The sequence below is a fragment of the Mustela putorius genome, unplaced genomic scaffold (genome assembly GCF_011764305.1).
Source record: "Mustela putorius furo isolate JIRA1106 unplaced genomic scaffold, ASM1176430v1.1 tig00000196_pilon_pilon_pilon, whole genome shotgun sequence".
NCBI classification, from domain to species: Eukaryota; Metazoa; Chordata; class Mammalia; order Carnivora; family Mustelidae; genus Mustela; species Mustela putorius.
In genome coordinates this window covers 1-12,640 of record NW_025421310.1, presented here as the reverse complement: position 1 = coordinate 12,640, position 12,640 = coordinate 1, and the positions used below count along the sequence as shown (strand labels likewise).

The window sequence follows — 12,640 nt, the reverse complement described above, 5'->3', positions numbered from 1 at the left end:
GGAGTGACAGGGGGGGAAGAGAACAGAAGAAAGATGGAGATTCAGTGGGAGAGGAAATAATAGTAAGAAGAAATAGCAGACACATCAGGGAGAGACAGAAGGAGGAAGTAGAGAGTGATCTGGAGAAGCAGGAGAGATTCAAGGAGGGGAGGCAGAGAACCCCGGCACATAAATTAGGAGAGAGACAGAAGAATAAGAGGGAACCACATTTGGGGGGAGAGAGACAGGATCCGGGGACAGGTAGAGTCCAAGGACAATGACACTGAGATGAGACTTCGGGGGGAGGAAAAAGAATTTAGGGACAATAGAGAAATGTGGAGAGAGCCAAAGGTATGAAGGGCTTCAGAGGTTGGCTGGGGACAGAGCCAGGGGTGATGGGCGGGAGAGCGAGACTGGGGGAGGGTCCAAGAGGGCACCCACTGGAGAGCTGGGGACGTGGCCGGGGAAGCTGAAAACTGGGGCAAGATGGGGAAAGGACCAGCAGGGCACAGTGTGGGTGCGAGTTGCGGGGCGTTGGACGTTGGTGTGTGTCACAGGCGCCAGGAGAGGATGTGAGAACAGCTTGTTCCACCGTTCCTATGCTGGGTGGGGTGGGGGGGGGAGGACGGCATGGGGAGAGGATGGGGCCTCAAGGAGGGTGGAGACTGGGAGAGTGTCTGGAACACTCTAGAATTTTTAGGAGATGTGGAAATAGCTGGTCCACCTCCTCTGGAAAAAGGATATATACCCGTTTTGGAAAAAGATATTCTTTGGGGGGGGGGTGAGGGAGAGGGCTGAGTCAGAGAAGCATCAGGTTTTAGCTCAGAGATGAAGACTCAGTGACAGGTAAGGGGGTGAGGTGGGCCAGGAAGACTTAGCCACCTGGCCAGCCAGCCCTGTCACGAGGCTGGACTGCTTCTTGGATCCGGACTTCCCACAAGAGGCTATACCTTAGATACACGGAATTATGAGATTCAGAAAATCAGTGAGACCCTGATCCTCAGGTCAAACTGCAAGTGTTTCAACAGGGCAGCTGCGGAACCGGGCCGGGAGAGCCCCTAGAGGGAGGTGTGGCCCAGGGGCAAAGTTACAGGGTACCCCCGCCTCATTCTGTCCACCCCCCGCCCCCGCCCCGGCCTGGAAGCCGAGGCTGATTTGCACCCAAAACCACCAAACAGATGACGGGCAGTGGGAGGCCTCCTCCCACCGAGGAGGGCGTGGATATGCAAATAAGCCAGCACCGGGAGGGTGTGGCCTGGGGAGGCCGCAGGCAAAGGAAGCAGGGGCCCCTTGGCTCGGAGTTCCACTGCAAAGGATTTACCGAGCTGGAAATCCGGCTGTCTGTACAACCACATTTTTAAAAGTTTGACCACTAAATCTAAAACCGGCACACTCCGCGAGCCTGGTCTGGCTTTCTGGCCGCTAGAAATGATTTCCTTGGTGCAGACTCTCTCTTTCTTCAACTTAAGGACTTTTTACCTTCTGAGTGCTGGATTCCTGTCAATTGGGTTTCAAGGAAAGGAAGTCTGCAAGGCTGGTGCTGAGGGAAGAGAGAGAGAGAGAGTGTGTGTGTGTGTGAGAGAGAGAGAGAGAGAGAGAAAGAGAGCGAGCGTGCGTTTGGGACAAGTGGGACAGGAGGAGGGGGCTGACCGTGGACCACACCCTCCCATCAGTGACTCCAGGCAGCTGCCCAGCTAGTGAACACACAAGCCATTTCTATGAAACATTTATTTCCTTTGAAACCTCCAGAAACATGCCAGCAAAATCTCAAGACCGGGATAGGAAAAAAAAAAAAAACAAAAAACAACAACACAATAAAGAATAAAAAAGCCAAATGAAACAAATCAACATATGAAAAAAAACCCTGCTATCTTCAAGCCTTCAGAGAGAACGCCAACCTCAAGTTAAATAGATTTCTTTTGCAGAGATCCTTAAAAAAATAACAGAAAACAAAACCAAAAACAAAATCATAATTTACACTTGTCAATGTACATGATTAGGTCCCCCAAATGATTTGAATGATCTGAAGATACGAGGAGAACTTAAAAAAAAGGGAGGGCAGCCTCCAGGTTAGGGTCTGAGGAAAGGACCGTGGAGTGGTCCTGGAGAACCCTTCCCAAAAGGGGGGTGGGGAAGAGGGGCAGAGATATCACAGTAGTTGGCCAGGGCTGAAGACCAAGGGGGTCCCCCCTTGCGGCGCTCTCCTCTCACTGTGCAGGTGAGGGGCTGGAGATGGCAGATCTGAGGGCTTCTATGGGGCTGCCGCTGCTGCCGGGGTCAGAGGATGATCACAGGGAGACAAGAGTGCCCTTTCCTCTTGCCCCTGCTGGCCCACCCTGGCACCTCTCGGAGCACCTGTGTCCTGTGCGGTCCCCACAGCCCCCTTCCCTGAGGTTTTTGGCCCCAAAGAGAAAGTGGTGGGGTCTCTGGACCAGGGTTGGGCCACCTGGTGCTGGCTTCCAGCCCAGAGAATGCTGCCTGGAGAGGGGCCAACTCCCCCTGCCTGGGGCCTCCCCAAAGGGGAAAGCCCACCAGCCTGCTCCCCATGCCTGTGCCTGGATCTCTCGGGAGTCCTCCCACTGAGTCCCAGCCAGTAGGGGACACACCTTGATCCTCAGCTTGAGGTTGGGGGGAAATCCACAGACTGTGGCCATCCAGACTTGTTCTGGCGCAACTCCACATGAAAAAATAAATATATATATATATCTCTTTTTTGTTTTTAAAGGAAAAAAAAAAGAAACTCTGTTTCCTGGGTGAACAGCATAGTACCGCTCTGGCGTGGCTGACTGGCAAGCTGCCCCTTATTGCCTTTAGAGAACCAGCGTCCCGTGGGGGTTCACACAGCAAAGCACTCCCCCGGGGAGCACAGTGAAGGTGTCCAGACGTCTGCCGCTCGCTCGCTTGTGAAGGGAAAACAAAACCAGAGAGGAGAGGAAGGCTGTTTTCTCTCCAGCGCTGACCTCAGGGCTTCGTGGAGCCCCTCCTGGTGCCCACAAGAGGCCCGGGGCTGTGTGGTGGGAGTGGGTGTGAAGGGGAGGAGAGATGGGGCTTTGCGGCCTGGGGCCTGGGCAGGAGCTGGAAGGTGGAGGGGCCCAGGCGCTGTGGCCTCTGGCGGTCGAGGGGCTGATAGAAAAAAGACTGTAGAAACTGTCCCAAGTGTGCAAATAGTTTCCCCTCAGAGACGCTGACTCTGGATGCTGGGGCTTCCTCTCTCCATCCTGGGGTCCCAAGAAAAGAAATGAAACTCGAAGAAAGTGCTCCTGGCGGCTTTTTGGAAGAATACGGTTGGAAGGGGTTCTTGTCCGTGCTTTCTGGAGCGAGCGCACCCGGACTGAGAGTCCTGGCCGCTGTCCACACAGGCCCTCCTCTCTGGGGCCTAGGGGAAGCTCAGGCCAGCCTCACACTAATTTCTCATGCAGGGGGCTCGGCCCCACAAGCCCAAACTCTGTTGTATGCAGTGGAGAAACCTGGTTTGTGGACTCCTGGAGCTGTGGGGTTTGGAGACACATGCCAGCCTTCCCTTCCTCCCCTTCCTCCAGCTTCTGATGGCTTGGTCCCAGGAAGAGGCTAGATGGACCCCCGGAAGCAGGGGTGGGCACGGTCCAGTGTCCAGGGACCAGAGCTGGGCAGTTCAGACAGTGGGCCTGAGACCGGGTCACCTTGTGGGGCCAGAGGACCCCGAGAAGATGGCAGCGCACAGCCCCAGTGAGGCCTACTGCTGCCCAGGGTCTCCGTGTCCATGAGGAGGGCAGTGGGGCCCTGGTTGGGTCATCTCGGTCATGCCCGCAACTGGGGAGCGAGCTGAGGGAGATGGGAGAGTGGGAGCCCGCAGCTGGCCCGGCCTGGGAGCTGCCTCAGAGCTCCTTCTTCTCTCTGCAGAAGATCTCGGCGAACTTGCGCAGCTGCTCACTGGCGGCCTGTGACTCCTCCTGCAGGCGCTGGTTGTTCTGTCGCAGGCTGGCCACCTCCGACTGCAGCACTGCCTTGTCCTGCTTCTCCTGTGGGGCGGGGCTGGTGTCAGCGGATGGGCAATGCCGGGCGCCAGGTTCAAATCCTGGCTCGGCAGCTAAGCGACCCTGGGCAAATCACCTCATCTCTCTGGACCATCCCCTTCAACTCTTAGGACACAGACCTCACTGTGATCATGATCACCTCAGTTTACCCTCATGGCCACCCACAGACTTGGGGACTACTGTTGGCCTCAGGTTCCTGGAAAAGGAGACTCAGCCTTGCACAGCAGGTGGGGAGCTGGGATGTGGACGGATGCAGGCTGCCTGTATGGGCTCCACTGGCCCTTCGGAGATGCCCTATCAGGTTCCATGACACCCCAAGGCAGCTGACTTGTCCCATGTCATGCAGTATTACATGTGGGGACTGGAATCCGGGCCCCTCAGATTCCTGCACTCAAGACTTGCACAGTATATTCTGCCCCCTTTTTGTCTTTTACCCAAAAGTCTATGAAGCACCAAGTAGAAGTCCTCTGCCCTTACTTCTTTCCTCCTTCTGCAGCCTGGAGGTAAGGACAAGGAACAGTCTGGAACAGTGCCATCTAGGTAACGCTCTGACCCACAGACTTTAAACTCAATTTTTTTCTAAGTATAATGATGTTCTAGACGAGAGTCCTGCACCTTGCCTGGTTTCTGCTTGAGTGACTAGACTTCTTTTGTATGTCAGTAAATATCCAGATAATCGGCTGCAGAATATTCCCCAGCATGGCATCTTGTCCTTTACATAACTGCATTCCTGGGGAGGGACGGCTGTACTGATGCCAAAGTTCTATTGCCAACAGGGCAGCAGCAAGCATCCCTGCTCACTGATCTCTGTCCCCATGCCTGAAATTCTGCTGGACACATTCCCTCAAGCAGAATTGCGGGATAGACAAGATACACAATCACATTTTTTTGTTTAAATAAATATTGTCCAACTGCCCTCCGAAAAGGTTGAGCCAATTTGTTCTTCCTCCAAGAATTTAGGAGAGTTCTCTCCCTGTGTTTACCAAACTTTGGTATTGTCACTTTCTACTCTTTGCTCTTGACTACATTCAAAGCTGGGTGGTCTCCCCAAGAGTGGGCAAGGTGGTGGGTAGTGGACAGGAGCGTCCGCTTTGCTGCCCGCCACCGCCGAGGGTGTGGGAAGCCGAACAGCCCAGCGCCGGGCTTGAGGGCTGGCTGCCTGGTGGCCTTACCTTCTGGAGGTCGGTGTGCAGCTGCTTCAGCATGACCTCCAGCTGGTACACCTTGCCTGTCAGGTCCAGGGGAGGCTCCTCGCTGTAAGGACAAGGCATGGGGTGAGACTCAAGGCCCCCCAAGGCCCCGGGGAGGGTTCCAGACCCACAGCTGGGAGGAACACGGAGGCCAGGACCCTCTGGGTCCCTGAAGTTCTGGGGAGCCCTGTCCTTGCTGGGGTCCTGAGAGGGGCCTGGAGGAGGAGCTCTGAGGGGAGCTTGTAGCCAGCCCTCCTCTCTGCCACGCCACCCAGAGAGGGGCCACCTGTGGATGTGAATGGGGGCTGTGGCTGCCTGTGGAAGGCTGTGTGTGTGCCCCCAGGCACAGACCACGCGTGTATTTCCGGGAGAAATTCCTCCCGGTGTAAGCACCTCGCATGGCACAACATGAGGGGCCCACCCAGCAGACCGAGCACCAGCGGACCTGGGCCCTGCCTCTGCAGTGGGCAACAGGACAGGAGGGCCTGCCCTCGGGGACAACAATAAAGAACACCGACAACGCTGCCCTTCCAGAGAGCTTGTCCTGTGCTGGGCACAGTCTCAGTGTAACATAGCTCCTGGCCTAATGTGGTCTGGGAGGTCACCCCCAACCCCCACCACAGAGCGGGAAGCCCAGCCTGTGGCTCCTCCTCCATGCAGCTCCCCAGCCCTGGCCTGCGGGGCCCCTGAAGAGGAAAGGGGGCAGATCAATCCCTCTGGTGGGCTCCATGAGGCACAGTGGGGGGTGTCGGAGAAAGGGTGGGCTGCAGCAGACCAGAAAGGAGAGAGGAGTGGACTCAGCCCGCCTGCCTTCCTGCCACTTCTGCCCCCTCCCTGGTCCTGGATCCTGGGGGCCTGCAGCTGCAGGGGAGGTGGGAGGCAGGTGGGAAAGGGTAACCAGCTCAGGGGTGAAGGGAATGTGGGTGCTCGCCCAGAGGCCAAGGTCCTGCCACTCCCACACCCAGCCCGCTCCTCCCCCTGCAGCAGCACGGTCTGCAGCCACCTCCTCCCTGTGATCATAGTTGGGCCACATTTCTGGTGCAGGCTGAGTTCTAAAGCCAGTGAAAGAGGGGTGCGAAGAAGAGCTTAAAAAAAAAAAAGTCAGAAAAACCCAGAAGAGCTGAAATTTCTCTCGAAAACCCCTTCATTTTGTGCTGACATGCACAAAAGCCTGCATGGCGAGGGGTGCACATGAGTGTGAAGAGCACTGCTTAAGTCCACAGGCATGCAAACACGCCCTTTCCACCCGGTCTCCCTCTTTTTAATTGTTTTTCTAGCCAAGTGAGTGCAGTCAGATATGTGGCACTAAACGTGAGAGGACAGACAGTGAGACATCGGTAGGTCTCTTCCTCCCTCCCCAGGAAGCCTCGGGAGGGCAGGGCTAGGGCTTCAGTCCCTGCTGGGTCCACAGAGAGCCCTGGGGAGAGGTGCCCATCTGCATAGTTCAGGAATTCTGTGTGTAGAGAAGACCTGGGAGCAGACAGAGGGGAGAAGAAAGCCAGGAAGGAAGGGGCCAGGGTGGGGTGCAGGGCGGGGCACTGCTCAGACTTTCATGACTTAGAAGTAAACTGATGGTACTGACTACAGTGTAGTCTCCATCCATGGGGCTGGGGCTAACCTGGGCCCGGTCAGCACTGCGTCCCGGTCTTGGATTACTCCCCAGTCTGTCAGGGGAGAAGAGCAGATGCCCCTTACCCCGCCAACTAATGCCAGAGAAGGAGGTGCGAAAGGGGGCAGCAGCTGCCTCTCACCCGCATGCTGGGCAGGGATCTGGGTTGTAGGGACCCAGGTTGCCAGCCTCCACGTGTTCCCAGGGAAACCTCACCTCATGGTAGGGGTGGTCCTGGGGGTGGGGGGCCCCCTCTCCAGGCTCAGGTGGCTGTGGACAGGACTGTGTGCAGGTGGGACCTCCGGGCTCAGAGCTGGGTCATTGAGGGAGAAAAGTGAGACGGCTCTTTGCACTGCCCAGGAGAGAGAGGGAAAAGAGGTCAGCAGGGCTCCCTGTTCCTCTGCCCCCAGTACCCCCGCCCCACTGACTAACCACCTTCCCCCATCACACACACCTCCCAGCCAAACCACTCTGACGTTCCCAATCGTTTCTGTTCGATCACAGAGGCATTTAGGATGGGTTCCTACCCCAAAACCCAATCAAGTGATTCCAAAAAAAAAATCCCATCCTGACTCTGAGCAAGCTTTTATTTATTTTTTATTTATTTTTTTAAAAGATTTTATTTATTTACTTGACAGAGATCATAGGTAGGCAGAGAGGCAGGCAGGGAGAGGAGGAAGCAGGCTCCCTGCTGAGCAGAGAGGGGCTCGATCCCAGGACTCTGGGATCATGATCTGAGCGAAGGCAGAGGCTTAACCCACTGAGCCACCCAGGCACCCCTCTGAGCAAGCTTTTAGACCCAATGACCGGTTCAGACCAAATGCAAGGGATAGGAAACAAGTTAAACAACAGTGTAAGAGTAACCACCCAAACTTGGCGTGAACGACCTGGTTCCACCAACAAGTAAACGGCATGAAAAAAGCAGAGTTGAGGCTGGGCGATGAGTCGTCGGGGAGGTGTTTGCACTGTGATTTTGAGAAGGTTTGTGAAGTTTCAAAAGCGAAAAGAGAAGCAAGACAGGGGATACCATGCATACTGAAGAGAGAAAAGAAATCCCCTGGTTGTTGAAGCTGATTCCGGGGTCCCATCATAGACTTGCCTTGGGGCCAGGGCCTGGGCACCTGCATTTTTAAACAGGGACTGGGAGGTGATCTTTCTGTGAGGGTAGGAACTGGTGGCAGCCAGACCCTCCCCAGAGAGCCGCTGGCTCAGTGAGCCAGGGACAGTGGAGTGCGTGGGCACAGAAAACCAGGGGCTGGGTCCCTGCATGCCCCTTGGGCAGAGGTGCCACCAGGAGCTCAGTGGCACAAGCTGGACACTGGCAAAGGCAGGCCCCCGATTCAAGTTCTGACATTTTAAAAAAGTTTTTATTTTATTTTTTTAAAAGATTTTAAAATTTATTTGAGAGAGACTGAGAGAGCAAGAAAACACGAGTGGAGGGAGAGGGAGAGAGAGAAGCAGGCTCACCGCTGAGCAGGGAACCCGATGCGGGGCTCTGGGACCATGACCTGAGCCAAAGGCAGATGCTTAACCCACTGAGGCACCCAGGCGGCCCAGATGTTGATGTGTCTTACTACCACCAATGGTGACCTTGCTCCCTTGGCTAGGGTGCTGTCCACCAGCTTTCTTCACTGTAAGGTTACAACTGTTCCTTTCCAACAGTCACTTTCTTAGGAGCAAGACCCTGAGGCCAGCCCACTCCCAACAGCGAGGGGAATAAAGCCTCCCCTCCTGGAGGGCTGAGTATGAAAGCACTTGGGGACTGCACAGTCATTCATAAATATTTGGGGTAGATGCTTCGAGGCTATACAAACACCCTGCTTCTGCATAAAAAGTCTCCCCACTAATTTTAGCAATCATCACTCATTAGTGTGCTATTTTAACGATGCCTTTCTGTCTTCCTCATTTCTTCTCAATTAACTAGGATCCTCTTACAAGGACGAGCTGTCATATAGCTGTCTGTTTAGTTACCTGCTTACGTGAGTATGGGCTCGTGGACATTTACTCTAGTCTTTGGGTCAGAATCCAGTACTGCTCGTATTTATTATGTGGTTCAACTGCTCTGACTTTGGCCATTGGGAAGCTCTTCAGAATGGCTCCTGTGTTCCCCCCCACCACACCCTTGCTAAAGCATTTCCTTACTTCCTAGCCCCATAAGATGGGATCCCCTTTACTTTTTTTTTTTTTTTCTGGAAGATTCTGAAGCAAACCCCAGATATCTCTGTAGTTCACCCATAGAAGCTTCCCTAGGCCACAGCTACCATGCCACAGATAGACCTGCCAAAGTGGATAGTTCCTTTAGTCTTTTCCATTTGTTTGAGTCCCACAGGATAATGCGCACACATGGTCCCCAACCAAGCTCACAGGTTGCTGAAACCACCTGAGTCCATTCTGAGGCCGGCCCCCCTCCTGCCAGCCCTCTTTCCTGCTCCGCAGGGAAGTAGCTGCCACTATGGCATCAGTGTTTCCTTCCAGGCTTTTTGGCTACAGTGTCCCACATCACCCATTACCTAACCTTCCGTGTGACTGCTGGGGTTCATTTAATTTCACAGAGGAGGGGGAGAAAGCTCCCTGGGGGACCCTGATGCACCAACTGGCTCCCCCAGCTTTCTCCCAGGTGGTGCTGGCTCCTCAGGCAAGGTGGGGGGAGTGGCTGTGGGGAAGAAGGCTTGGGCCGCCCCAGCCCCTCCTAGAAGCCCACAGCTGGGGCTCAGTGTCTGGACAGATAATAGGACAGCGGCTGGCAGCATCTGGGTCTTCAGGGAGCGCCCAGAGCCTCCCCGATGCTTCCCACAGACCAGTGGTCTTAGCCCCAGGAGGCCTGGATACTCGTGGGGAGAGAGGAGGTAGCCCCACCACCTGGCATCCCTTCTGGGATCCACCCCCACAATCCTCATGCACCTCCATCAGATAAAGAGTCAGCGGCTCAGGGAACCCAGGGAGTAAGAACCCCCCTGAGGACCCTGGGGAGACCTGGCCAACTGATAAAGGCCCTCAGATTCTCTTCCTGGATCCGGCACCTGGGGTTGGAAACCCAAACGTCCTTAGGGACGTGCATAAGTGTTTGTTCGTAAGTGCGGTCAGTCTGTGCAAACCCATCAATGCTCATGACCACCCTACGGTAGGAGCATCACCTTGACTTGAGCAAACTAAGGCAGCAGAGGCCAATCACTTGTCACCCGGCTCATCAGTGGCGAAGCCAGGGCTCTGCTTTCCCTTTTAACCCACACCTGACCCTTCCTCTCTCAGGAGACTAGGATGCTTTCACTCGTCACATCCTGTGCTGGCCCCCCTCCTTCCCCGCCCTCCCCAAGTCCTGGACCTAAGTGACATTCAGCCTGACACTGCCTGTGACTTGTAAGGGGACGTGAAGTCCTTGGGGCCGGCAGCATCGAGTCTGTGGCACCAACAAACGAATGGGTAAAAAAATGAACGAGCTCCCTTTTGCCCCCCAAGTCACCCCCGCTTTCCCACTGTGACTGCTCAGGTCGTGGGTAAGAGGCAAGGTCTGCCCACACCCTCGCCAGGCTGGACGCACACAGGGTGATGGCCGACTGGGTCACACTTAGAGGAAAGGCCTCCCTGCACCAAGACTCCTCAGACGTGTGGGGATAAAGGGCACGTGTGCGGTCCGTCTGGCAGCACGGGGCCCTGCACCCTTCCCCTGCTCACCCACAGGGTCACCCAACTCTGTCTCTGCAGCTCTGAGGTGAAAAACTGCAGCTCGGGGAGTTACGACCTGAGTTCATTTCAATGAGGAGAGCGCCGAGCACATGTACCCCAGTGTAAGGGCATCTGAGTTTCTTGTTCTGCAACTGATCTGCTTCCTCTGCCCATCTTTCTGGAGGGCCGTTCAGGCCTGGGTTCGATTCCTCATCCTGTGTGCCCTTGGCCAGTTCGGGGACTCTCTACTCCGAGCCTCGGTTTCCTCATTTGTGAACGGAATCCTCACATATCCCAGAGACCAGAGCTTAGAAAGTGATTCTGGAAGGCGGCAGAATACTGGCTCCGTGGAGATATTCTGTAATGTCACTGCGGCCGTATCACCTCCTCCTACAAGTGCTGCGGAGCAACCCTCTCCTCCACCATGGAGGAGGGTCAAAAGGGTCTGAAGGGTCAAGTTCACCTGCGATATGGGGCCCCTGCTGGCAGCCACTCCCCAGCTGGGGGTTCTGAGCCTAACGTGGGGGTAGAGCAGAGGCCTGGCCTGGTGTTCTCAGACCGCTCTCTCTCCCAACCTGCCTTCATTCACCCTGTGACCAGGAGAGGCTGCAGGAGAGGATAGGAGCAACCAAAGGAGCAGACACAGAAGGACACTTCCTCCAGGCCACCTGTTAGAAGTGGACTGGCCCAAACATGGAAATAGGAAGGGTCTGGTTTAAGGGATCCTGCTCTGAGCTAGACCCATGCTGGGGACCCAGCAGTGACCAAGATGGCCCTGGGTCCTGCCCTCCCAGTCCAGTGGAGAAGACAGACCCATCACCAGGCAGCAGTGGCCCTGAGGGGTCAGGGCTGGGGGAGCCCAGAGCAGGTGTCAAATCCGTATTAGGAGATATCAGGAAGGGCTTCCTGAAGGAAGGACAGCAAAACTATCGTCTAAAAGATGAAAAAATGACCCAGAAGACTAAGTTCATGTTGGTCAGGAATCACCACAGGTCCCATTTTACAGATGAGGAACTAATGCTTATAAAGATAAAGGTGCTTGCCCAAGGTCACAGGGGAAGGAAGGGGCAGAGTACTAGCGATCCCTCATTACCTGTTCTCCCTTTTTCCATAAGAACAAATCTCAATGTTTCTCAGCATATGGCCTCATGTCTCAGCCTGCTCTGGAGCTACTGGCCCATGGGAAGTAAGCATAAGGGGAGGGTCAGGCTTGGGGATGTGTCTGCTCTCCTGCTGCTCAGAGTTGGACACGGTGGCCTGCGCTCCAGCATCCATCTCGGACCATGAGGGCAAGGCCCCCGGAAATGGCAGAGCAGAGGGCACAAGGAGCCTGCCCCCCGTATAAGGAAGCATTTATGGAAGTGCCCCCCAGCCCCAGCCACCCACCCCAGGAATTTTCACTTGCATCAAACAGGTTTGAATCATTGTTATCTTGGGTTTTCCACCACTTGCAGCCAAAAGTAAACCTAAATACAGTTTGGAGGATGACAAGTTTGCCCTGTGATGTGGTATCAGGTACCCTGTCGAGGGCCTGTTCTGTGCCTGATGTGTTTCACACTTGGTGGTGTTTCATGTGACCCTCACTGTGGCCCCAGGCACGTTCCTATGTTCCGTAGGTCAGACAGACAAGTACGCTTGCCCAGGACTGCTCAGTGAGCAAGAGACAGGGCAGGATGTGAACCTGCTCCCCCTAACTCTGGATCCTGCGTGTACCCCACTTCCAAGCCCCAGGGCCCCCCACTGATCCTTCTCGGACAGGGCAGCAGGGGAGGGATCGGGCCAGGCCGGGGGGAAGGTGCTTACCTTCGTAGGCCTTGGCCGCGTTCACCAGGCTGGACCACTCGAGGCCAGCAGCTGTGTCAGGCAGGGGCATCATCCCAGGGTCGAGGCGCCGCAGTGGCCGGTCCCGCCCGTCGGCCAGTGAGAGCTCTGAGGCAGAGATGGTGGCTGGGTAGGAAGAAGGGACATGGGAGGATGACAATGTGAAGGACACAGAGACATTCACCCATTCTCTTTCACCTTCTGTGTAGCTCTATAATGCTGTATCAGTGTATAATAGTGCACACGATTGAGTAAATATATTACCCTCATTAGAAGCTGCCAAATATCAGCAGGTAAGGGGGTGGGAGTGTCAGGTGTTTATGCGGGTGGGGACGGGCTGAGAGGGACACAGCAGTGGGAGGTGA

At 55.3% G+C, this 12,640-nt stretch overlaps 1 protein-coding gene across 1 annotated transcript; it reads right to left on the bottom strand.

Annotated features, from left to right (window-relative positions):
* Positions 1–1,692: 1,692 nt before the first annotated feature.
* SIPA1L3 (signal induced proliferation associated 1 like 3) lies at positions 1,693–12,486 on the bottom strand (the record flags this gene model as incomplete). The annotated part of the gene is made up of 4 exons (XM_045077250.1): positions 1,693–3,977; positions 5,165–5,246; positions 7,008–7,143; positions 12,258–12,486. Coding segments are annotated over 4 exons (591 nt in total), but the record flags the coding sequence as incomplete, so codon positions are not given.
* Between the last annotated feature and the right edge of the window lie 154 nt (positions 12,487–12,640).